This window comes from Hydra vulgaris, chromosome 06 (assembly GCF_038396675.1).
Source record: "Hydra vulgaris chromosome 06, alternate assembly HydraT2T_AEP".
In the NCBI taxonomy this organism is placed as follows: Eukaryota; Metazoa; Cnidaria; class Hydrozoa; order Anthoathecata; family Hydridae; genus Hydra; species Hydra vulgaris.
Window position 1 is genome coordinate 17,544,896 of NC_088925.1, and position 27,605 is coordinate 17,572,500.

The 27,605-nt window shown below is 29.0% G+C and overlaps 2 protein-coding genes and 1 long non-coding RNA gene across 3 annotated transcripts in view; 1 reads left to right on the forward strand and 2 right to left on the reverse strand.

The window, feature by feature from the left end:
• Window positions 1-3,055: 3,055 nt before the first annotated feature.
• Window positions 3,056-14,296, forward strand: LOC136081688 (uncharacterized). Its single transcript, XR_010639027.1, has 2 exons — window positions 3,056-3,213; window positions 14,084-14,296. It is a non-coding gene; the product is annotated as an uncharacterized LOC136081688 (long non-coding RNA).
• Window positions 10,758-11,928, reverse strand: LOC105843222 (protein phosphatase 1 regulatory subunit 3B). Its single transcript, XM_065799411.1, has one exon. The coding sequence runs from the start codon at window positions 11,926-11,928 to the stop codon at window positions 10,999-11,001; it is 930 nt and encodes a 309-aa protein (XP_065655483.1). The 3' UTR covers window positions 10,758-10,998.
• Window positions 10,758-27,605, reverse strand: part of LOC100212015 (fumarylacetoacetase) — a 61,001-nt gene continuing 44,153 nt past the window's right edge. Inside the window, exons 11-15 of the mRNA XM_065799410.1 lie at window positions 25,793-25,923; window positions 25,404-25,479; window positions 24,995-25,041; window positions 12,819-12,920; window positions 10,758-12,665 (exon numbers count right to left, since the gene is read on the reverse strand). Coding sequence (XP_065655482.1) covers window positions 12,471-12,665; window positions 12,819-12,920; window positions 24,995-25,041; window positions 25,404-25,479; window positions 25,793-25,923 — 551 coding nt within the window. The 3' untranslated portion in view covers window positions 10,758-12,470. The remainder of the gene's footprint in view (window positions 12,666-12,818; window positions 12,921-24,994; window positions 25,042-25,403; window positions 25,480-25,792; window positions 25,924-27,605) is intronic.

Here is a 27,605-nt window from a genome sequence, read left to right on the forward strand (position 1 = left end):
ACAGGTCTTTTATATTACTGCCTGAATAAAAAAAATTCGAATCATCAGCAAATAAAATAACATTAAAAATTTTGAATACTAAATATAAATCATTTATATAGTGTAGGAAGAATAGCGGGCCTAAGATTGATCCCTAGGCAATACCACAAGTTGTAATACGTTTTTCTGTTTCATTTGCTGCATATATTATGTATTGTTTTCTGTTTGACAGGTAACTTTTAAACCATAGTAAGTTATTGTTTAGTATTCCATACAATAATATAATTTATTAGCTCGACTACGCATGATCCGTTGAGTGATTCTTTTTGAACCCAAGTTGTTTATTATACATTATATTGCTCTCTGTTAAATAACTATTACGTCTATCATACATAATTCGTTTTAACAGTTTTGAGAAGCATGGCGAGACAGAAATAGGTCTATAATTAGACATATTTGTGTCATCGCCAGATTTATATAGTAGGCATGATCTCAGCAATTTTTAATTTCTCTGGTACAATTCCGGATTTTAGCGAAAGGTTAAAAATGTAAAACAGTGACGGTTGAATAATATCAAACACTGCTTTAACAACATTCACGCTAACTTAATCTATGCCAGCGCATTTATTATTTTTTAAACAGTTGAAGGCATTTCGCAACTCACTTATGTTTAATTTTACTTTTTTCATAGATGTATTGGTTGATTTCATATAAGATTCAAATCTTGAGATATTTTTTGGAAATTTATCAGCTAACGATGGGCCAATATCAAGAAAAAATTTGTTGAGCTTTTTAATTATGGCTTCTTTATTATAAATCACTTCCCCGTCAACTAAGAGTTTTTGTCGCAAAGTGTTTTTTAAACATTTATTTTTACCCATTATCTGCTTAATCACATTCCACGTTTTTTGTGTGTTTCCGTGTGTTATTTGTGTGTTTCCGTGTGTTATTTCCAACAACCTTGCGTAATAATTTTTTTTTTTGCGTATTTCTTTGTTTTTTCAAACATGTTTTTATATTTTTTGTAATTTAATTTGTTTTATATGTTTTATATTTTAAATACTTTTCAAAAAGTTTTTGTTTTCTCCTTGATGATTTATACAAACCTTCGGTCATCCATGCGTTTAAAAGTGAAATAGAATTTATAATTTTTTTTTACTGGAAATGCCAAATCATAGTGTTTACGAAACTGTGCCAAAAAAAATTCATACGCATTATTCGCATCTTGAGATTGTAATATAAGATTCCAATCAGTGTTTCTTATAAAAGATTTCGAAAGTATGTTATAGAGTTTTTATTGATTTGTCGGATTAAGATTGATTTAGAGACAGAACGGGTATAATTTGTAATTAAGAATATTGGGTAATGATCAGTTATGTCGGTTTTAATTATACCCGATTTTAAGAAGCAATTATGAAAATTGTTAGTGAATATATTATCTAGTAATGTCGACAAGGTCTTAGTTATTCTCGTTGATTTATTTATTGTGGGAATTATATCGTGCTGAATAAGCATATCTAAAAACATTGAACATTTTCATTTGAAGCATAATTTAACAAGTTTAAATTATAATCACCAGTACACGTGTTTCTTTGAAATCTTAATTTTGCTTAAAAATTTTTTCAAATGGTATTGAATTGCCAGCTGGTTTTCTATAATTAGAGTTGATAATAATATTATTGGTCGCTTTATTATTTATTTCAATGCTTAACGACTTGCAATCTATTTCGTTAATATTGAGATCATTACGTAAAACAAAGTTTATAGATTTGTGAACAAAGATACTCAAACCACCGCCAAAGTGGGTTTTACGCGGTTGATGAATTGACACGTAATTACTTAGCTCATAATTAGAATTTAGTTCCTTGCTTTTCAACCATGTTTCCGTAAGACTAATTATTTTAAAATCATGATTTAGGTCATGCAATAATAATATTAGATTATCAAAACTTTTATTAATACTTCGAATGTTTAGATTTAAAAGCGCTTTTGATGATGTACACGATGCATACAAACATGCTCTAAGACAATACATTCATAAAATTTGTTTTTTGTTTATCATCAGAAGACACTTACATATTCCAAAATTGTAAAAAACTACTTTTTTCACTGAGGGCCTTGGCTGAAATCACGTATTTTATAAAATACGTGATTTCTCACTAGAACAACAAAATTTCTGATGCTTGTCTAAACTTAGCCCAGTGGGCACAGGACCTAAATAAGACGTCTTTTGAACGTTCAAAAGACGTCCAAAACGTTCAAAAGACGTTCAAAAGACGTCTTTTTTACATCTTGTGCCCACTGGGAGGCGAGTACCCAGAAATTTTGTTGTTTAAGATAGGTAACTAAAGGTCATGCGGCATACTCAAATTTCTAGTATGTTGATACTGGTATCAAATGAGGATGACTTGGAAAAATTTTAGGTTATTGCAACTAACCCAACCCCGTTTCAACCCCGAACTGCCCCTTTCCAAGAACTACGTCTCTTAAGATCATAAAAAATATTTTCAACTTCTGTTATAAATTAGATCAAAATTTATCGACAGATTTCAAGTTTCATCAAAAAATTTTCTTTCGTTTAAGAATTATGACCATAAGAAGTTTAAAATTCCGCTCATTTACCCCCTGAAATAACTTTGTATAGTTGTAAAGTTATAGCTTACCCCCTGAAATAACTTTGTATAGTTGTAACGAAAAAACTTTTTTTAATAAAGTTTAACAACTGTCGATGAATTTCGATCTATTTATATATAACACAAAAACAGTTTTTAAAAACTTCTTTTTAGGAACATTACCCAATGGGGTAATGTTCCTAGCAACGTCGCTGGCAACGTCGCTGATTGTTAATAAATGAAATAATAGCTCCTTACACGCGATAAAGTATGAACTGAAAACATGCTTTTGGTCATTATATTGAAATTTATGGGGCCGATATATCATGCCAATATCATAAATGCATATCAGCAGTTTTTATTTGAAGCATTCATTTAAAACGTCAATTTATCAACACGTCATTTTTGTTAAAATGTTTTGCATTTGCTTGCTTTCATAATCTTTACCAATAAATAATGATAAAACAACATATATAAAACTAAATAAAAAGAAAAAAGACTAATCAAACTTTATAAAAACTATTTTCTGGAAAGATTATTTAGTTAATAACTCAGACAAACCATGCTTTGTACAAAATGTAGAAAAAAGATTGCTGGAACTGAACTTCACCATGTTATGAAGGTAAATTATACATATTTATATATAAAGTACTTTAGTTAAAATTAAGTTACGTTATTATAGTAACTATAGTTACTTAGCATACGCTATGAAATTTAGACCTGAATACCAGATTTATCAGAGGGAGAAAATCTGAATGTTTTATATGAAAAGTTGTGTGGAAATCAAAAATGGAAAAAACATTAGCCCCTATTTTGGGGAAAATCTCGGGAAAACCTGTTTTATATAAATCTGCAAAAAGACTTATTTGTTCAGATTGCTATATTCAAGTTTCACAAAGGAATTCAACAATCCAGTAATAAGTTATAAAGATAAAAGAATGTGGCGGCTATTGTAAGACCAACATCTCCTACTATGCAAGGAAAGGTTTTGTCTAGCTCTATCACAAGTTTAAGCACAAATGAATCAGAGAACACTTAAGCTTTGAAAACTTTTGGTTCAAACCAACTTATTGTCTCTGTCGGAAAGACTGAGTTTAAGAAATCTTTCTTTTCTTTGGATGAATTGAACAAACGTAAACTAAAACTATATACCAACTGCAAATAAATATCTTTGTTTTGACTTCTAAGTAATAGCAATATGATTGATGTTGCACACTTTCTGAGTAGTGAAAGAGGACGGAAAAGTGTGGAATCCGGCTTCCATAATAAACTGACTGAGAGCAACAAGCTGTTTGGAAAACTATTCAATGGTGATAAATTTCCATTGTAATCAGGAGTAAATGAAAACAAAGATGTAAGTAATTATTACCTACAGTTTTTTTAGATAACTAGAATGCAATCTGTATTGTTCATTTTGATTTTTTATGCATGTGTATTGGTGTAAAAAGATACTCCTATGATGTATTGCAATGACATTGAAGAGCTTGTAGCAATGGTGGTTTATCATAGACATCAAGAAACAAATAATTTTGATATCAAATTGGGTGGACATATACTGTTAGATGTTGTAAACAAACTTTTAAAAAAGATTGAAAAAATTTGTTTGAAAACAAAGAGTGCAGGTTACATTTTTTCAACCGATATCTGTCTACAAATAAACATCTGCAGAGTATCTTACCAAGGACAGCATTGTTTGAAAGACTATGCTTGCAATTAGTTGTTTAAAAATATAGACATCTTTGAGCAGTTTTATTAGGAGTCCAGCCTTAGAAATCCCGCTGCCAAACACATTAAGGTACTTAGAAATTTTGAATAATAGTCCATGGCTGTTTTGGAAAATCATTAAGCTCTACTTATTTCAAAGATACAGAGCAGTTTTCTACGAACTATAAAAATCTAGAGGCTACGATTCTTTTGAAGGTACACATAGTTAAGCAACATATTATCGAACTCATCGACATGAAAGGTGGAGTCTTCGGTATGATAAATAATTTTTAAGTTTGATAAAAGATTACAATAACAATCATTAATTATAATAATAGTAACTAAATTCTTATTTTCACAATATTATAACAGTTTATGCAAGTTAAAATTTGCATAAATTACGGCGATTATTCATTAAATAGACGAGAGTTTATTTTGTACATTTTATGTTCTGTAGGCTTACTGGACCAAACAAGCTCTTGCTTGTTTCGTCCAGTAAGCGCTAAAAAACGCAATTGTTTTTTAGCGCTTACTGGACTTAGCTTTCATTTTGAAGGTAGCTTGTAAAAAGTATACTATTAACTTCCTATGAACAATTGTTTAGTATAATTTTTTGGTATATGATATGATGATATATGATATGCAAAATATTACTGGCTATAAATAATATAAATGTTTTTAATTATTTTGTATTATTTATAATATGTATTAACTGATTCATTTTTATTTATTTTTTTTGTTATTCATCTCCTTAAGACCGATAAAGCCACTACAGATGAGGAGGCTACTTAATAGTAGTTACTACAGATGAGGAGGCTACTTAATAGTGGTGGGGATCGAACTCGGAACTTCTCGCTTATGAAGCGATCGCTTTACCACTACACCACTACCGCATATAATTAACTCCTATTGTTGGCAGTTATCTTTCTGTTTTCTACAATTTACCATCTTCTGTCTGTACAGTAGGCACTAATAATAAATTGCACTTTCATTATAGTATACACTTTAATACACTTTTTATACACTGTGTATTGTTTATACCGTTTGTAACTAATGAATTTTTTTTTTTATTTTTTTACCAGAACTTTAACTGAGTAATATGGCTATCACCAGATCTTCTGCTAAAGTATAGCTCCTTGGGAAACCTACTGAAATTTTGTCCTCCGCGAGACTTCCATCAAAAGGAGATATTCCATCACCAGGAGGCGAAACAAAAAGTGAAGACATTGATTTGAAGAACAGTTGAAGCAGTATTAGCTATCTGGGAAAGAGGGAGAAGCCCTACTCAAAGGATTGATAATGCTGCAGAAAAGTTAAAAAACTGTATAATGAATACCTTATTAAAAAGAGCAGAAGAAAAAAACTAGATAGTTACAGAATGAAAGAAAAAATTTTCCAGACTGATTTAGCAAAACTATTTGATCTTTAAACTAAGAATGTTCTAAATACTATGAAAAACGAAGTAGATAAAACTTTCTAACAATGCAACAGGGCGATCTATTAGGCTACAGCATAGCAGAAGTAAACCGGTTACTAACAGCTATAGAAAAAACTCTTGGACAACCAGTGGCAGAGCTGGCATCAACTACAAAATACGATTTGTTACTGTTGATAACATTGATAAAAAAAGTGACCAGAAAGTCACAAAATGTAGCAACCCTTAATTATATCATCCAATTTGCATAAAATTTGGTCACAAAATTGCTTATGTCATACGAAACAAGGACATTCTTGAGGAGAATAAAAACTTTCAACATTAATATTCTGAATCAGTCTTTTCTTAAATTCATACGAGTGATCTATTTTAATTAGCATCAAGTTTAACAAAAAATGTGTTTGCTAAAAACACTTTTTTTTTTTAATCTAACGATAGCATTGCAGCGTAATTTAAAGGTATACATTAACTTATGAAAATTTCTTACTGGTTAAAATCAAATGTATTTGGTTGAAAACTGAAAGTTAAAAAAAAATAAAGAAACTCCTTTCCAGGGCCGACGATACGGAGGGTGGGGGTGGGTGCTGGGGCTGTCGTGCCTCACCCTTCCTTTTTTTCTTTAAGTAAGAACCTTTTTTTTTATTAGAAAATTCTAGATAAAGAGGACTTTTTTAAAAAATTGACGATTGTGGCCCTCCACTTCGAAACCCGTGCCATCCGCCATGCTTTCGAATAATTTTTTTTAGTATTTGTAGTTACATTTCTTTTTTCGTTTTACATCTTAAGTATTTACATATTTAAACATGATTGTAAGTTAATAAGGCTTTAAAAATTAGGAGGAAAAAAACCAACAACTAAAATCATGACTGTATATCTTTAGCCACATTAGTAATATTTACTTGATTTGCATAAATGATCTCATTAATATACCCTCATGGAATTTTCAAAGCATTATATCAAAACGGAGCTGATAGGAATGACCTTTGCAATAGGGTGTGTCGGTTTTTAATTTTTTTCGAGAAAAAAATTGGGGAGTTACTAAAGTTGCAGAATTTGATGGAGAATCCAAATATGGTTTAAAAAATTTGAATTAAAAAATTTTTTGCTTAGGTGTTTGACTTTTTATATTTCATTAATATTTACTTAAACATTAATAAGCTTTTTTTTGACTTTATTTGATAAATATCAGTTGGAATTTATATGTTAATTAAAACTAATTTTAGATATGATAATACTTTCATTAAGAACTTGTATAAAATGTAAAAGAAATATTTTTATTTTAAAATTAGACTTTGAATTTAATTTTTAATATGCATATTAATTTAAAATTGAAATTAGATTGAGATTAATTAATAAATATTAAAATATTTTTCAATGTATTTTAAATACAGTTTGGCTTAAAATCGCGTAATAATTTTATTATTGCTATTGATGTTAGAAATAAAGCAAGATATTTTAAAAAAAAAACCAAATTATTTCAATAAATATTATAAATTTAATGCAAAAACATTTGTCTCAAATATTCAAGGTCTTGTTTACTATTATTTTTAGGCATTAACTTTCTACTCGCCTCTCGAGTTTAGACAAATCCTTCTCTCTTTTCATGAGTGTACACTCTACTTGAAGCTTCAGTAACTTGCTTTACGCAACATTCAACAGATTGTCCATGACATGGACAAATCGGCACCTGCATAGAATTTGATAAAAACACATTAATTTCAGAAGTTGTTAGAGAGGTAGTTTAAGACTGGTTCATAAACCGTTGACTCCCATGATAATAAGTCTACCAATTTTTCAGCATTAAAGTTCAGAACAGGAGTCTTTCTTGGTCTAGGAGAAGAATCACCTTTTTGTAGATCTTCATTTCCAGTGCCTCTAATATCTTTTATCTTATTAATAGCTACACTTCTATCATCTTCAGTATTAGAACACAACAATGTTTGTAGTATACACTCACTGAAACACAACCAAGCTGATCTTTGAATAGAGGGTGATACTATTTTAATGACATCTTCATTCTGAAATTTGAGTTGCTGCAGTTGGTAAAGTACATGTTTAGGACCTTCAATCCAAGAATGTTCAACTTTAATCTTAAACCAACAAGGAAAATAAACAATGTACAATGTACTCGGTGATAGATCTTAAATTTTCTAAATCTTTACCTTAAATTCCATGTTTAGAAATCCATGTTCTTCAAATTCTGTTTGCAGTAGTTAACTATCTTCAATGTGAAACAGGCCCAATTTGTAATAAATGAAATTTTGGTGGTAAAATACCACTTCTAATGGCACAAACAACTTTATAACCATAAAATTGATCTGCAGACAGTTCGTTTATTATTATCATTGTCATTATTTTATCATCGAGAGAAATAAGAGGATTACCAAATTTAATAGTTTCAATACTGGATTTATATCTAGATCTGTAGCAAGATCAAGCATGGACCCAATAACACCAGACCATTTATTGTTAGATTTTGTTTGACAATCTAGATTGGTTATAAGGTGCCTTAGTGGCAACTAATTTGTATGGAGTTGACATATAAGCCAAACAAGTTTTTTTTCTAATTTTATTTCTATATGTTTGATGACTCCACCCTCCCAACCGGTGTTTACATTTACGTAGAGTCTCAACCAACAGCCAGTAAAGACTTGTCAATACCTCTCTCAGTCAACCATTCAACAACTTTATTTGCTATAATCTCTGCATCTTTAATACTATTTGTTGCTTTCTCAGGAGTAAAGTTAGATAAATATTTTCCTCTAGATTCCATACAAACAGAGAAAAGTTCTTCTTTCACCGTTACTGGAAATTTTGCATTTGAGTCATCAAGTTTAATTATTTGCTTGGTTTAATCAATTCTCCCATCAAAAAATATGCACTTCACTTCTCCACTTTTTGCTATTTTGTCAAAATCCTTACTAAGATCATAGATAACTTTTTCTTGCGCTCTTGAAACTTTACTATGGTCAATAACTAACTTTTTATTATCAGATGTTATTATTCCTGCATCAATAAGTGTTGCTGTACCAATTGCAGCTGTAGCACGGGCAGACACCCCATATTTATGTAAGTAGACTTTACATAGAAATAGAATATATATATATATATATATATATATATATATATATATATATATATATATATATATATATATATATATATATATATATATATATATATATATATACAGTAAAATCTCTCTAATTCGAATCTCCTTAATTCGAAAACCTCCATAATTCAATTAAATGTCACCGTGAAATGCGTTTAAGAAAAATCAACTTTCTATAATTCGAAAATCTCTATAATTCGAACTTCTATTTTCCCCCATAAAATTCGAATTAGAGATATTCTATTGTTTATATATATATATATATATATATATATATATATATATATATATATATATATATATATATATATATATATATATATATATATATATATATATATATATATGTATATATAAGTATAAATACATAACTAAAAAACGAATTTATTTAAAAAAAATTATACCTTCACTATTCATAACTATGTGTGAAATACCTAAGGTATTGTAACAATTTTTTTTTCTGATGGTTTCTGTGGCGCTAAGGTAATTGTACATTAAGAATATCATTTTATCATTTAATTCTATTTCATTATGAAATCACTTTCTTTTTGATAGTTAATTTCATCTAACTCAATTTTTTGTTTTTTAGTTAAAATAACATTGCTGTCTTTATTCTCAAAACATTTTTCTCGATTTTTTTTCTAAGTAATCTTTCTAAGTAATCTTTCTAAGTAATCTTTCTAAGTAATCTTTCTAAGTAATCTTTCTAAGTAATCTTTCTAAGTAATATTTCTAAGTAATCTTTCTAAGTAATCTTTCTAAATAATATTTCTAAGTAATATTTCTAAGTAATCTTTCTAAGTAACTTTCTAAGTAATCTTTTGAACAGTTCTTTACTAACAGTTCCAGTTTTAACTCTTTGAAAATATATAAAGTTAATGTCAATAGATGGTATTTTGTACTCTTTGATACATTTGCATTTATAATGAACTTCTTTATCACAATTATCAGAACAAATCATCACATATTTTAATTGGACATTTGCATACTAGAAAATCAAACAGTTTTTTAAGTTTTTTTTTAAAGTTTGTTATTTGTTTAACTCTTTTTTTTTCTTGGATCGCTGAAGCGTTGCTGAAGCGTTGTTCCACAACTTCACTGTTTTATCACAAATTGTTTTGTCAGTAATTAATTTAGGTGATGTAAATTCCAAATTTACACTCAACCACTAGTGTAATAAGGCTGCAAGTATACCTTTGACGATCTCTTTTACAGGATAATTTCTTTTTTTATGTCTTCACAGCCCTCTCTTAATAAAATTGAACATCTTATAACGTCTCTGTTGGTTGGTAATTCTAAAACTAGAAATTGTTTTCCTGCACTAAATGCAACACTAGTTTGCGTACTAGTACTTATCCTGGTTTTGGGTGCCATTACTCGTCCAAGTTATAAAATATTTAAAGAGAATTTATTATTGTTTAGTACTATACAAGTAAGAAAAAAAAGTCATACTTAGGTAAATCCTTGAAGACAATGTCCAGAGGGGCGCTGAGAATATAAAGGCTTGAGAACTCCCGATTCTATAATAGGCTTGGGAGAACTGCAGAAAAATCACCTTAGGGATAATGGGCTAATTTTTTCCAGTGAGTGTTTTGCAACTCTACTGGTTGTACTAGTATGGCTTTTAGTTTCTATACCTTTGTATCTATATTTAGGTATTTATACGCGCTATAAATACTGAAGTTTCTAAAGGTCTGTTTCCACTCATTCTTTTTTTACGGAAACGGGAAAGGGAAGGCAAAAATAATTACGTGAACACACGTAGTTTTGTTAAAATTAAAGTTTTTACTAAGCATGCTCACGTGATTATTTTTCCTTCCTTTACTCATTCCCGTAGAAAAACGGATGAGTGGAAACTGACCTTTAAAGTTTTAATGGGTTTCAAAAACTCATTTATTCAAAGTACAACAAACGGTTAAGCTACAAAAATATTATCGCAAATAAAAATATAAAACAGTATAAATAACACTATTTACAACGTAGCAAATATTTATGCTAGGAAAAATTTTTTTATACAAAACTAAAATTATTTTTGCAAGCTATGAACAGTCATTTTTTAAAAAAGGTAAAAGATTTGAGTATATATTAAGTTTTTACCTATATTTATTTGTTTAGTTTTAATGTGTTTTGCTAACTTTACGCAAGTAAAACAGATTTTATTCAAACATAATATCTCTTACTCGATAATTCAACCCGTTATTATTGTCCCAGTACTCATTATTTGCAACTTTGTACCGTATGGCAAACACCAAGTCTGGAAAGCCCTGTGGTAAAGACACCGAAAACATGAATCTGTCAGTTCCTCCATCACTTGACTTAGGTACGTATGTTGCTTCAACATCATTAAAACTTTCCCATTTATTTATTGTATACCTAACAAATATTTCCTTGTGATAATCAATATTTTTCGTTATTATTATACCTGTAATTGTCCTACCTCGTATTAAACACTTTTCCAACGCAACGTTATGTTTACTTACGTATTGAAAAATGTCGTCTGTTTGAGCATGGTTTTCAAAGCACGCAACAAGCTCTATCTTTTTCTTTTTAAAGACCTTGTTTGTAATTACAGGATTAGCCGGAGATCTTGCAGACGGTAATGACGAATTTTCAAAAATTATCCTTTTGTTTTTGCGTTCATCATCTGACGAATCGCAAAAGTCAAGGCGCTCCGAACTTAAAACATAACTTCTTATTTCAAATAAATTCAAATTGTTATCGTCGGCAAATGAAACGCTCTTATATGTAATATTAGGAAAATTGTCTTTTGATTTTAAATCGTCAGTTTTACAACTTGATTCTGTACAACTAAAACTTTTTTTTAGTATACCACGAGACGGGGGAACCAAGTTTTTATCTAAGTATGATTGCGAAATGGAAATACCAATGCTTGTTGATAAATTTTCAACCGATTGTGTTTTACACTCGAAATTAGCATACTTTTGACTCTCAATAAGGCTTTCTGAACTCACCCACTGGTTTCGTGATAAAAGACTCGATAAGTTTGTGCCCATATAATTGTTAACGTCGGTACACGATCGACTTGAATGAAGCATATTGGTTAAATCTAGTCCACTAAACTTCATTTTTAAAAAGATTTATATGCAATTTCACTAAATATCTTTAGCTCCTTTTCTAAATAACGTTTTTTCCGAAAATGATATCCGTAAAGTGTTCAACAAATCTACTTACAATGATGCAATTAAAGTTTACCAACAGATTAATAATCAGCCAGAAGGAAAAATGATTTTACAACAAAAATACATTAATCTCTAAAACGCTTCAAAATTGTTTTTCAAAATTTTTACTCGACTTTTATAATCGATTTCCCGCCGGGGGTAAGCGCGTTTAAAATATTTTAATGACGTAATTCCGATTTAAAAAAAGAAAACAAGTTAGGAATGTAGTTGATTGTTTAAGTCCAGAAAATAAAGAGTAATTTCGAATTTAATATATATTTAATATAAATAAATTTAAAAGTGCATAGAAAATACGAAATATGATTACGGCAAAAAAAAAAAAAAAAAAAAAATCTTCATTTTACAAAATATACTCAAAAACATGAAAATGTGCGCGTGAAGAACTGCATGAAAGTTACGACGAGAATGCGATAGTACAAAAAACGTGCTCAGTAAGAATGAGCGGGCAAAATAGTTCCAGCGCATTCACCAAAACCAACTCTGTAACCATCTCCTATGGCACAACCGGTCATTATCACATTATCGCCGTCTTTTAGAAACTTTCGAACGTGACCGTTTCCGAGTAGAACATCTCGAGTACCTTTCCACGACAACTCGAGCATACTTCCAAATGACGATTGATCCTGCAGAAGAAATGTACACAAAGCAATAAAATTGTGTTTTGATAAGTAACTAAAGATTTACTCAAACCAGACATTTTCATGAGAAACTGAAAACTCAATTTCTCGTCTAAGTAAGCAAATAAAATATTTTTTTTTAAGTAAACTTTTACATACTGGTCCACTTATTGTTCCTGATCCCATTAAATCACCAGGTTGAATATTGCATCCAGTAACGGTGTGGTGAGCTAACTGTTGTTTTGGCGTCCAATACATATGCTAAATTAGAAAGTTTGTTTTTAAACCAGTTTAAAGTTCAAAATGAGTTTCATTGATTCATCTTATCACTTTTTCAAAAATATATGTAAAGTAATGCATTTTGTTAAATCTGATTTAAAATGTTTTTATTTCACTAATTTTTCTTTTTAGCTTAATTATCAGGTAACACTGTCATTAGTACGTATAAAATTTTATACTTTATTAGGTAATGCAATGATTGAAGTTAAAAAAGTATATTTGCAATAACAAATCGTCAGCTGAGGCTGTATGTCTACATTTTGTGTTATTTCTGTTTAATATTAATTCTATAATCAGTGGAACCTATTCTTCAACCAGTGGAACGAATGTCTATTAAATCTGGTATTAAAAAAAAAAAGTACTTTAGAGAAAAATAAAATAATCAGTAGAACTGCTAAAATCTAAAACTCAATTTTCTCGAAAACACAAAAAATTGACATACGGCCTCCTGGTTTTCAGCTGACATAATTACAACAGTATAGATGTGTTATAGAAAATTGGAGAGCTAAGATGTTTTTATATATTATGAATAGTATATATAAAAAATAGTATGTAAAAAAAGTTATTAGCCTTTTTAAAAAATACTTTTGAACAAATGTTGCAACAGGGTAATATACGAATAGTGTTAACTATTTTCGTCATGCTAAATTAATAATTCTTGTGTTATATATAGAGATCCAGAAAAATTGCCCTTAAAATTTAAGCGCCAAAAATGAAAACGTAAAAAATTTGCCGATATTTTGAAAGTTTTAGTAGTTCTTTTAATCATGTCTTTTTTTAACGACGGTTGTGGTGTTTGCTAGTGGCTTTAAAAAAGTGGCGTTAACCAAATTTTCAAGTTATTATATCTTTTTATTGCTCCATTGTTTGAATGGTGATTTTAAACCATTTCAAAATCTGTTAATAAAGTTTATCGTTTTTTATCTTACAAACTCCTTTAAAAACTATATCGCACATGTGAAAGGCTGAACTTGGGTCGACTTAATGTTTTTATTTACACTCGCTTATATAATGTATTTAAAACAATATTTACGAAGTAGTCGTGATATAAAACACGTTCGCTCATTCACATTACTAAGTTTATTAGTTTTACACAAAAATATATATATATATTTGTATTACGTATTTGTTTACTTTTCATTTAGCGTACGACACGCAATAATACGAAGCTAAAAGAAAAGAAATTCAAATACATAATACTAAGTGAAAGACTTTAGGTTTAACGAATAGACGTGCTTTAGCTACAACTCCGATTGGAAATGTATTCATAAATATTAATGTTTTTTATTAAAACAAATTGTACAAGTGTTAAATGAAAATCTTTTAAAAGAATATTCAAAGTAGCAATTAATAATTCATTTTATAAGAATTATTTATTGTCGCATTGGACCCGGGGGTTAAATAACATTCAATAAACATTGAAACTAACTGATCAAATACATTTAAAGATAAAACATTTAACGAACATTTTATCTTTAACTTGAGTTGTGTCCTAACTCGTAATGCAAAAATTAAAATTTTAAATTTTTTAATCACAAATTATCTAAGCAAAGATAATTTTGTATAAAATTACAATTGGTTTTGGAAACATTCAAAACCGGCAGTTCGTAAAAAACATTTCGCTATAAAAATTAGCACACTTATATCTAATTATATAGTTTCTTGTTATTAAGATCCAAAACACTACATTATTATTTATAAATTAGATTAAAAACTTTATGAAACTTGGTTTATTATTGAGCGTGGTTTCTTTAAAAAAAACTGATGAAAATTTTTCACTGGCGCTTAAGATGGTGATTTATCCTTTTTTCTTAAAAAAAAAAAAAAAAAAAAAAAAAAAACAACACAACTGAGAAAATGTTTTCACTGTTGCATGCAATTAAGGAAGTGATCTGTATTTCTTTAAGATAGAATAAAAAAATTTTTTTTTTTAAAAAATTAGCTATTTTAAAAATACAATTGAACAAATGTTGCAACAGGGTAACTGGATTTTATTTATTATTATTTGAATCGTCAAAGCAAAATAATAACATGAAACATCAATGAGAACTTTTTCCGATTATTTTTTCTGATAACCACTTCTAAATATTTACGGTATTACGATTGTTTATAAACAAAAATTAGGCGGAAAACATGAACAAAATAACGAAACTTTTTCTTTTAAACAATTATATATACTAAAAGAATAGTATCAAAATAAATTAAAACATGAACTATACTTTTTTATTTTAATTGACGTTTATGTTTGATTTGTAGATAAATACACGTTATTCAGTTTATTAAAATGTCAAGCGCAAATATTTTACAACCTTATGTCATATAAAATTTAAATAAAATTTAAATTATATAAAATAAAAGGTTGTTTTTTTTTAAATGAGTCTTTCTTTCGGCTTTAAACAAAAACATTATCTGATCTGAAAAATTATCTGTTAAAAAAACATGCAATAGAGAAGCCTCATTTTATATTGTTAACTGATTTTTCATTTAAAACTTAATTTCTGTTTTAAATTTTAATTAAGTCTATTTTGAACTTTAATAATGACTTGGCTCATTTAAAGAAAAGCACTAGATGCGAATGAATTAGCATAAGGCAACATTGATGTAAATCTGCAAACAAAATAACTTCATTAAAAATGAAGTTTTGTATTATTTTAATATATATAAGGCAACATCGACGTAAATCTGCAAACAAAAGGAATTTCTTTAACAGTGAGGTTTTGTATTACTTGAATATTTCTGGTGTTATCATAACTGGCAAGATGAACCTTTGATATCATCATAGATGATTGGTTTTATTTTTGATAATGTCATAGATGACTGGATTTATTTTTGATATTACCATAAGGGATTGTCCATAAATTACGCAACGCTAAATTTAACTAATAAACAAAAGAAATAAGATCAAAAGTTTTCCCTCGCAGATACTTAATTAAACCAAAACTCAAATTAGTTTAAAAGTTCAATGAAAATCGCTGCGCAAAAAAGAGCAAATGATCTCCAACTTCTATTTTTTAAATAAGTTTCGCAATGCGTAATTTATGGACGATCCCTAAGAGGTTGAAACAATATCCGTTAAAATATAATTTGATATTATCATAGATGGTTGAAATTATGTAAAAATCCTTGGGGTAAAAAACAGTAAAGCAGGGGGGAAAAAAAAGCATTTTCTTTTTCAAAATTCCATTTTTAACTTACGCTACACGCGCAACAACTTTATCAAATATTTAAACTGTAATTAAATTTTTAGCTATTTTGTATGAAAGCTGTTAGTCTGAAGAATAACTTAAAAAAGCTAAAAAGTTTTGAGTCTGGCCAAATGAGGGCGAACTTATTACTCAAAATGCCACTTAACTTATGTTAAGCAGAAAATAAGGTAAAAAAATTGTTTCAACTTTTAGGTCAGATTTCTTCGAATCAGTAAAGCGGTAAACTTCTCAACATCTTGTATTGTAAACTTTTACAAGATGTTGAGAATTCTATACCAATTAAAAAAAAACTTGAAAATTCATCGAGGCGACCGGCTAAGGAAAATAAACTTGTTTTTTTGATAATATATTTTTAACTTACGTTACATCACTTACGTTAGCGAGCGATTATTAATCGTATTTATCGTGGATTTTTTATATCTATTATAATAGATTAAATAATTATTAAAAGTTAGATTATTATGAGATGGGTGGGCAGTGGGTCAATTATAAAAGAAAGGAGACACTAAATTAAAAAAGATATCATAAAATGTTAGATAAATAGGTTAAAAGCGTAGGTACTTTTAGGGAGGTACAGGGTACTGAAAAAAGCGTATTGCAAAAGGCGGGGAAAGAATGGGGGGGGGGGGGGACGGAAAAAAAGTGTACGTACTTTATGGACGACTCCTTACCCTACGTAACAAAAGAATCGCAAAAGTATTGAACTCATTTGTTAAAAGGAATTAATAAAAGCAATTTTAAAAAAACTGGTGGCACACTTCCTGAGTACTTTTTCATATTTATCAAATCGAAAACAGTTTTTCCGCATGACCAATAGCAACTTTTAAAAATTACTATAGTATGACAACTTTATTAATACTTATTAAGTGAAGACCTCAGTGGAAAAACCGGCGTTGTCACATTTAAAAAGTATTGAGAAAGTATTTATTGATCATTAATAAAAGTCTTTATTTAAAGCAAATGAAACTAAGCAATTTAAAAAAATTTATATTATAATTATTTTATTTAAAATTTATTTAAAAACAAAACATTTTGTAATTTTTTATACAAAATTTTTTTTTTCTTTGCTTTAAATAAAGACATTTATTAATGATCAACAAATACTTTCTCAATACTTTTTAAATGTGACAACGCCGGTTTTTCCACTGAGGTCTTCAAGTATTAACAAAGTTGTCATACTAAAGTATATCTTATTTAAATAAAATGTTTTAGTTTGTCGAAAATTTTACTTACATTTGTTATGTTTATTGCCTTATTTTCATTAGGTTGAATTTTCAAAATGCTGCAAAGTATTTACATTAAACGTTTTTAATATAATAATAATAATAATAATTTTTGACATAAAAACTGCTATCACAGTTTAGGAGGGAGAGGGATTGCAGGTATATGTGATCGTTTGTGACAAGAGGAAAGGGGTTAAAAATTGACAGATATAGGATGACGTATTTTATGGACGATCCCTATTATGCATTTACAAACGATTTGTTTACTAAAACAAAAATATTAACCAAATACGAATTTCGTAAAAACGTGTTCATTTTGTAAACAACAAAAACTTTAAGAAAAAACTTTAGTAAACGCATGTAGTTTTAACTTATGTTGCACAAATTTAAAACTAAAATATGCTTTAACTAAACATCGTTATTCAAAACTTTAAATGTAAAAACGTAATTTAATACAGGGTGTCCACTAGGGTGATGCAAAATTTGTAGGTTCAAAACTTTAGTTGTCCTCAAGCTTGCCCTTGTTCTATATGACAATAGTAGTTATTGGGCAAAATTTGAATCAAATCGGATGATATTTAGGGGTTGCCATGTTATGTCACATTTTGGTATAAGGTTACAAAAAGTAAAAAAAATATTCTTTATTTTTACATTTTTTATATTATATTACTGAATTATTTATTATCAATTTCTTATTGATAATAAATACTAAATACTATTACTAGGCAATAATAAATCAATCATCTTCATCATTCAACAGTCATCTTCATCAGGGTAGACTTTGATGCAACTGGAAATTCCTTCCGGTGAAGATCAACCAATCTAAGAAGAAACTGCTTTTGGTTTTCATCTTTCGTAACGCTTGAGTTAAAGGATGTTATAAGTGCTATGCCTCGTTCCGCGCAATCGTTGACGACTTTCATTTGACGAACCTTGTGCTTCATTTCAAGATATGTTGAATCCATATCCCACTCTGAAGATTCTTTCATTAAAAATGATTCAGCTTTTTCTTTTCCATTTTTCAAAATTAGATCGAAAAGTTCTGCGGTGCGTTGTGTGACGAAGGAAGACAATGGGCTGTGACAATCGAATGTGGCAGCATCAAGTCTTTTGAGAGATTTCTGCCTTGGCTGTTGTTTCAGGTTGTTTGCCATGTCTCTCTTGGTGTTGTTGTCGACACGGGAATCGAAGAAAGCCAATCCTATTAGATGTTCAGAAAAATACCAGAGGTGGCGATGCAAAACTTTTGCTGCATTAATTGCAATTGTACGATTTGGATATTCTTGAATCCGTTGAAGAAGCTTGGCATCATTGAATGGTGCTCGTTCAGCTAACGGAGCTTCATTCCAAAACTGTTCGTATACAAATGCCACAAAAAGACTTATATCTGTTATTCCTTTCTTTTCCTTTGCAGTAATAACAAATTGATCCTGAAACAAATATATCTTTATACAATATATAGCTTTTGCCATCCAACGTGCATTGTGTGTTGCACCTGGAGCCCGAAACTTCACTTTGAACTTCGATGTTGTAGTTGATCCTCCAAGGAAAATAAGGCACAAATTCAAGAGTTCTAAGTAATCATCCCTGGGTTGTTGACCTTTAATTGCTTCACTATAATATACTACCATTTCTTCACGGAGTTTGAGAAAAAAATCGCAGTTGTAAAATTTATTCCCTATAGTGAACACCTCCTTGTTGATTGCTGGCCATTGTTTCTGGAAACGGTTAAAAATTCCAACTTCAGGTCCTCCACTGGTTCCAAATGCAGTCGTGAAAATGGTGGAAAGCATGACTTCAAACATATGGTGCCTGCATGCTATCCATATAAGATTACGGTCAAGATTCTGCTCCATTATTGTGCAGGCACCATTGTTCAACCCAGTGTTAGATGAAGTAGTGTCAAAAACCAGTCCCCGAACAAATTCTTTCAATTTCCAGTCTTTAAGAGCCTTCATGCAAGCATCAGCCTGTTGCTCACCTGTACCTCAATCAATCTTTGGAACGCCCAGCAATTTTTCCACCCCACCACCAGTCACAAGGATGGTAATTCTATCCACTTTTTTTTGACCACCAGTGATATCAGGTAAGAGCTTTCCATCCCAATGCAGAAGAAGTGGATCATCAGGAGAGAAATCAACCTTGTCAGCTGTAGTCACCGCTTCACGAACAGATCGCCTTTTTCTGCGGATTGTGCTGTACGACAATGATAAATCTTTTACCGAGTGACCAAGAGCCTGAGACACTGTTCCAACCACGAAGAGTGCACGGCGATCAGAAATATTAACACGATCAAGAGATGATACAACATTATTTGTTAGAACTTTCATCTTCTTTTTCGTTGAACCACTTGTGCTCAGTGTGCTGGAAGCGGAAGGAGTCTGATATTCATCATCATCCGAGGAACTAGAGCTACTTTCACTCACAATGTCAACTGCTGATGAAGAAGAAATGAGTTCTGTTTTTTCCATCAGTTCCGCTTGACTTCTTTGATGCCTCAATTCCATTTTAGTTTCTCGGACTCATTTCCGTGCCTCCCTAGCTGTTAAATTCCGATCAATTCCTGCCATACTACAACTTAATGGATCTTCTTGCTGCTGACGTAAAAATGCTTTATCTTCATCGTTTTTCATAACTTCTGATGCATTCTTGGTTGAAATATCAAAAAGTTCTTCAAGGTCAGCGTGGAAAATTCCTTCTTTCATTTGACAGCTGTCCAATTTTGATCCTCGGTGTTTTTTCAGCAGCAGATATTCGTCATAAAGTTTTTTTAACTTTCTTTCCGCATTGTCAATTCTTTGAGTTGGAATTTTTCCTCTCTCCCATATAACAAGAACTGCTTCAATTGTTGCCCGAATACTTTTTTTCACTTCTTGTTTCTCTTCTATATGATGGAAGAGCAACCTCCGAAGAACATCCCCTCTTGAAGGAAGTCTGGCAGTCGACAGAGTTTGTGTAGGTTTACCAACAAGCCACACCTCAGCAGAAGATCTAGTGGTTGCCATATTATCAATTTCTAAATTATAAATAAATAAACAATGAAAAAACAAATTTGCGAAATTTGAGAAAATCACAAAATTTTACCAATGGTTAATTCATCTTATAAAACATGGCAACCCCTAAAATTGCTTCTTTTAGTCTAATTTTTGGTACACATGATCCTAGGTGATAAAGGAACACAGGCAACCTTGAGGAGAATGTTTTTTGTGACATTTTTTTTTTCTATTACAATCTGAATCACCCTAGTGTCCACTCAAATTAAAAAAAAAATTCCAGCACTTATTACTTCATTTGGATATATTTTTCCAGGATCTTGGTACTGAAACTCATATCTTTTTCCAGCATCAGCATTGAAAAAGTACTTAAATTCCAGCACTAATGATATTTCCGAAGTGATACAAAAACTTTAAAGGAGAAACAACATAAGATAATAATAATATATAAGATATTAAGTCTTATTTATATATATAATAATATATATAAATAAGACTTAATTTTAAGTTCTTCAACTTGTTTTTCTATAAACTCAACATCTTGTTTAGTTTAAATACTTTTTATTTTTAATACATTCCCTTTCTTGACTCAGGCCACTTTTTTTCTCTGCAAGTTCCATACACTATGTAATCTCATTTTACATCATTAAAATAGCTTTTTTTCCATGCTTTATATAAGGTTACTTTCTATATATATATGTTTGTGTGCCACAAAATTTGAAATCAATTTTTGAAAGCTTTTTTCACAACCAATTTTGCTCAAATTTTGCACACTTAATCATTTTCGATGACAATACAAGGAAATGGAAAAGTTTGACCAAAAAAAATTAAGTTAACAAAAATTTAATTTGTATTGCCCCATAAGAACACTGAATTAATAAAATAAAAATTTAAAAACGTAACAGTAATTTTTCCTTCTACAAAAGATAACAAAAAAAGAATTTCTAGGCCCAATAGAATTCTGCTTGCATAAAGCATGGATTTGAAAAAAGAATTTTTTTTGATTTACTAGTTGCAACCTTAACTTTTTGGTTTAAATTTTCAATGTCGGATGTGATATGCGTTACTTTTTGTTCTTGTTCTGTTTCCTCTTTCTCTTTTTTAGCATTATCCAACTTATTATATAGTTTTGATGGGCTGATTGAAAAACTTTGACTAATGGTGCTGTGATTTGGACTGCGTGTGGTTTTAAATCATTGTAAATTAGATGGTCCTTTATGATTCTCCGGGAGATAATACTTGAAAGTGTCATGTTTGTTTTAACAGAAGAGTTGTTTATGCTAAAACCACGCTCAACAGTAGCCTAGTCATGACTAAGTGTTAAAATTAATTTAATAACAAAAGACAATTCGATGTAATTGCTGAAAAAATCATCAAGACGATTCTTTGGATGGAAAAACTTAAAAGATTCTTGCTTTTTGGCTTTGACTTCACTATTCATAAAATCTTTAAACTGAGAAACCCCAAGTTACATTGCTGTGGTGATAAAACCCTTAAAATCATGAAGTACCTAAGTAAAGTTTTCAAACGATCAACCAATTTGGTATTGTCAACTCCATCAAGACATTAGGATCAAAGATACTGGATGCTCTTATCAATGAATAATTTAATGGAGATCTGTCACAAAAACTTTTCACCATTGAAACAACAATTTCTTGGCCACCTTAAAGAACTCTTTGCTTTGAGACGATGTTATCAAATTATTCTTTTTCAGATGTAGTTCTTCAGAAACAGAAAATCCTGTGTTAAGCTTTTTGTCAGGTAACAGATTATTAGTCAAAGAAAGATCCAGATCTTTCAACATTTTTTATCTTCTGCATTTTTCAAGGACATCTGGTTTTGCAATAATTTCGAGAAACTTTATTATTATTTCCTTTACATTATATTTCCTTTCAATGGTTCCACTTTTATACTTTACGAAGTATAAAAATGGAACCATTGAACAATCTGTCTATATTTGCTCAAAAAAGGTTCAATTATATTTGCAATATAAGCAAAGAAATGTAACTTGGGAAGCATTAAGTGATCTTGAAGTGCCTTTTTTAATGTCTCATAGCTTTTACATTTTAGTTGTTTAGATTTAGGTAAAGCATTACAGAGAGAAAATAAATTTTTCAACTTTTTCTCACTTCAATCAACCTGTTGAACACATTTTTGTTTTCAACCCATCTAAAATATAAATCAAATACCATTTAGAAACATTTTACATCATATCTAGTTATATTGGTTCTCTTGTCAATACTTTTGTATCAGTCAGTGAGTCAGATATTTTACAACGAATGTCGCCTGTCTTACTATAATTGCCAGTAACTAAAATGTAAAAACTTGATTGTCTTAAGCATGTGAACTTATGTTTTGAATGGAGCTAGTACAGTAGAAGTTATTACCTTGAAGTTATTATTATTAAACCTACAGTTTTTCTGTTTTTCTGATTGTTTGACCCAAAGAATGACTGCTGTCAAAAAGCGAAAGTTATCCGTTCTTAAACAGCAACTATTGGTAATATATTGAATAACTCTAGCACTGATACACTATGTGTCGCTCTAATACAAAATGAGGAAATAGGCATTGCTTCAATCAGAAGTTAAGAGGATAAACAAAAGAACCAGTAAAAGACTTATAGACTTCTCTCCAGGACTATCATGTAAAATATAATAGGCAGCATTCAAATCTTTTTTCAGATTCCATTCTGTGACAGCCTTTCCAGCTTTTAAACTGCCCTGAGCAATATGCAAACTGCAAGTTCTGATGTATTGAATTCATCAAAAATTGTAGATTGACATTTAGACCATCCATTGACATTTGTAATATAGCTTTTTTATTTCCAAGTTTTTACCAATATCCATGAAATGAGTTAATAAGTCTTGGTGTGTTGTATGAAACTTGATCTAAAATAACGGACATTTACACGATTTCTATTAACATCCTAGAATCTAATATAAATATCCATTTTAGAAGTTTGAGTGACCTCATTTAAACTCTTATCAAAAGAATAAACATGTCTGACAATTTTAAAATTTCTAACAAAACTGATTCAAACTATGGAGTTAAACCATGATTTAACTTGTATGAAGTATTGATTCAACCCGATTTGCCTGATGAAAAATCTTTACTTAAAGAAAAAAAGAGACACTCAAGTATTAGATATAGCTTAAAAGTATATAAATATTTAAAAATATTTCTTTTTAAAAGTTAAAAAAACTGTATCTTTTAGAGAAACTCTGTTATTTTCGGTATTTTCAGAAATGATTTTCATTACCTCAAAGCCAGATATTTCCCTTTTGAATCATAAACCAAAGTGAATAAAAATAATATATAAAAAAGAATCTAAATTAAAGAATTACACATTTGATATCAAACAAAAAAAAAACTAATTTAATGGCAAGTTTTTATAATTTCATATTTTCATTCATTAAAACAGGGGTGGTTAAACCTGCAGAAAAAAGCGTGAGAATTAAAATGTTCTTTAACTAATTCAAAAATAATTTTAAAATATAAATTAGTTTTTATGGTTGCTGTTAACCATAAAAACAGTCCTCAACTTTTTCGGGAAATAATTTTGCTTCTATTATAAAAAATAACTAAAATTAAAAAATTCTTTCCCACAGATAACCTGTGATAAAAGTTGTAATTGTTCATTTTTTTATTATTTTTATTTTATAGAACAGAAACAAGTTTAATAAAATTTTCAGAAACTAACAATTGCTTAAAAATAGCATTTCAACTTTCTTAGGACTAAAGGGGTCAAGGATGTCAAATATTTTTATGTCAAATATTATGTCAAATATTGTCAAATATTTCTACAGTCAAGGATGCTAAATATTTTTTTAAATTGCTGTAATAATTGACAGAACTTAAAATAAAAACCTTTTACAGAAACTGTAAGCTCAATATTAAACCGGAAAGGGTCATTGTGACGCAAATATGGCATTGGTTCTGGAACCTTCATAACAAAAATTAACTTATATTAGAACACAAAACCTCTATTAACCATTTAATACCAACAAAAAATCTTTTATGAACAAGATAGCTGTGCAGAGAAACATTCTGATAGTACCGTTCTGTGCTGAGAACAGTACTGCATAGTGGAAACATGGTGGAAAGTCTAGCTTACAAACACACGATTAGTTAAATGTATTTAAGGTTATGCTTTACAAGAAACTAACGGTGTAAACTATATAACCGTTTTATGATTAACAGTGTAAATATTTTTTATCTATAAATTCATCATACACCATCGTTATATTATAAAACAAAAGATTATTCCCCTCTCTCAAAAGATTATACCCCTCTCTCAAAAGATTACTCCCCTTTCTGCTTTTTTATATGACATAAAGCAGTTTTTCTTTGTGTCTTTAGGTATTTTTATAAAGAAATAAAAAAACAGACTTTTTCTTCAAGACCATGTTTATAGAATTTGAATGCATTAGGCATGACATACCATGTAATAATAAAAAAGCAGGCTAAAAATAACTGTGGCGTAATTTAACTTTTCTATAATTATTTATTCTTTTGAGTAGTTTATATAAATTATTAAGTATTAAATATATTAAAATTACTAAATTTACTTTTTGAGATCAATTTTAACTTCTTTAGAAAAAGTGTGATTTTAACCCTGAAAAATTGACTATTACCTTGAAATTTGATTGACATGCAATACCAGGTTCAGTCATATCTTCTCCTGAAAATATTTAAACTATGTTGATAAAATATGTGTGTTTGTATACATGTATATATATACACATATATGTATGTGTGTTTGTGTATATAAATATATATATATGTGTATATATATATAAATATATATATATATGTGTATATATATATAAATATATATATATATGTGTATATATATATATATATATAAATATATATATATATATATATATATATATATATATATATATATATATATATATATATATATATATATATATATATATATATATATATATATATATATATATATATATATACACACACACACACACACACATATGGAGTATTTGTAAAAATAACAATGACCAAATTTTAAATAAAAACCTTTTATAGAAACTGTAAGCTCAATATTAAACCGGAAAGGGTCACTGTGATGCAAATATGGCATTGGCTCTGGAACCTTCATAACAAAAATTAACTTATTTTAGAATATAAATTGTCATTTATTTTTAATTTTAATTCATTTAAAAATTTTTGAAACTAAAAAATTTAGAAAATCTAAATAAATTACCATTTAAAAAATAAAAAAATAAATTACCATTTAGTTTTTATATCAATGTTTTTTTACTACAACTACAAACACAAATAGGAAAATATTAAACTATCCTAATATTAAACATTTTGAATCTTATTGAAAAATGTGCAAAATTCTCACACTAAAATAAACCTTATTATATATATCTTATACAAACCAATGGTCAATATAAAAATACCTGTGCAACATTTTCTAAAAGAAAAGGTTCAAGTGCATCAACAGTTACAACCCATGGTGAAATAGTAGTACCAAAGTTTTTTGCTGTAAATGGACCAAGCGGCAAATATTCCCATTTTTGAATATCTCGAGCTACAAGTAAACATAATAGTGAATACATCTTTAAACCTGATTATTAAACCTAATTATATACAATCAATATTTTAAAAGATATACAATCAATATTAAAAAAAACAACAAAAGTTTGCACATTATCTGCACTGCCACTATTTATTACTTTATTGAAGAAATAAGTTATAATTTTTTTAAGAGTGGTATCTGTTTAAAGGTTATTCAATTAATAAAAATTATTCGTAAATTGATTAATTAACAAACAATTAATTTTTTTTAAATATTTTTCTTTTTAAAAATATAACATTGTTATAAATCTTTTTATTTATATTTTATTATTGCAATAACAATTTAGCGTACTTTAAGAATCGACCAAATTTATTCTCAGTTTTACGGTGCCAGTGAGAAACATAAACAAAAAATAATTTACAGTGTACATATAATAGTTAAAAAATAATTTACAATAAATTACAAAAAATAATTTACAGTGTAATAATGTAGGGGAGAGTGGTGTACCTTGGAGGTGAGTGTACCTTGGAGGCATGTCAATTGTGCTGCCATCTTGAGTGATGAATTCAAACTACAATTTTAGTTGCATGTATTGGCCTTTAAAGGCTCATAATAAGTTGTTTTACCACGGCTTAACACATTTGTTGTTGCAATAAAAATAAAAGTATGTTTCCGGTACCAAAAAATAATTTTTTTAGGGTGCATTCTTTTTTTTCTACAACAGTAGGTATAAACTTTGTTTTAAAACTGATGATCAAAAATTGTAAAACATGTTTTCAGCTGCATTTATGCATGCGTGAAACTGCTTAACTGCTAACCTGTAAACATATGGTAGCAGTTTTGTAAAAAATGTGGTAGAGGTGTACATTGGAGGTAGCTAATGTTGTGTACCTTGTGTAGCTACTGTATGTACCCCGTGTATGTGTAGCTTGTGTATGTGTGTTGCTTGTGTATGTGTAGCTTGTGTATGTGTAGCTTGTGTATGTGTAGCTTGTGTAGTGTATGTGTAGCTTGTGTATGTGTAGCTTGTGTATGTGTAGCTACTGTATGTACCCCGTGCATGTGTACCTTGTGTAGCTACTGTATGTACCCCGTGTACTGTATGTACCCCGTGTAGCTAATGTTGTGTACCGCCAAGGTACAAACTTGCATGATTTTGTTAATACTATTATGAGTAATATTTATGAAAGTATTTTTTAATGTAATATGTTGTTATAGTTAATTATGATTTTTTTTTGTTTATTAAGAATTTCTTTCGTATAATATGCTGTGTGTATTTCTTTGTTAAATTGTAATTATTTTTATCAAATTGTTATCTTCTCTTTGATAATTTTCTTGAATTATCGAAGAGATATGAACTGTGTATGAGTTTATCAAAGAGATGAGAACTGTGTATGCGTTGGACAAATTAGACATGGTCTTTTAGTTGTCACATCCCTCTATTACAGGAGGTTCAGCACGATAGCTGGAAAAACTTATTTGGCATTAACTTTAATTACCTGAATGTAATTTTTATTTTTTTGAATCTGCTTTATAATATTTTTATTATTAAAAGTTTTATAATATTAAGTATATATAAAAAAGATAAAAAATTTTAAAATAAACAATAAAAACTAAAAAATAATTAAAAATAATAAAATAAAAATAATTATTGCATTAGTCATTCTAGGATGGAATAGATAAAAATAAAACAG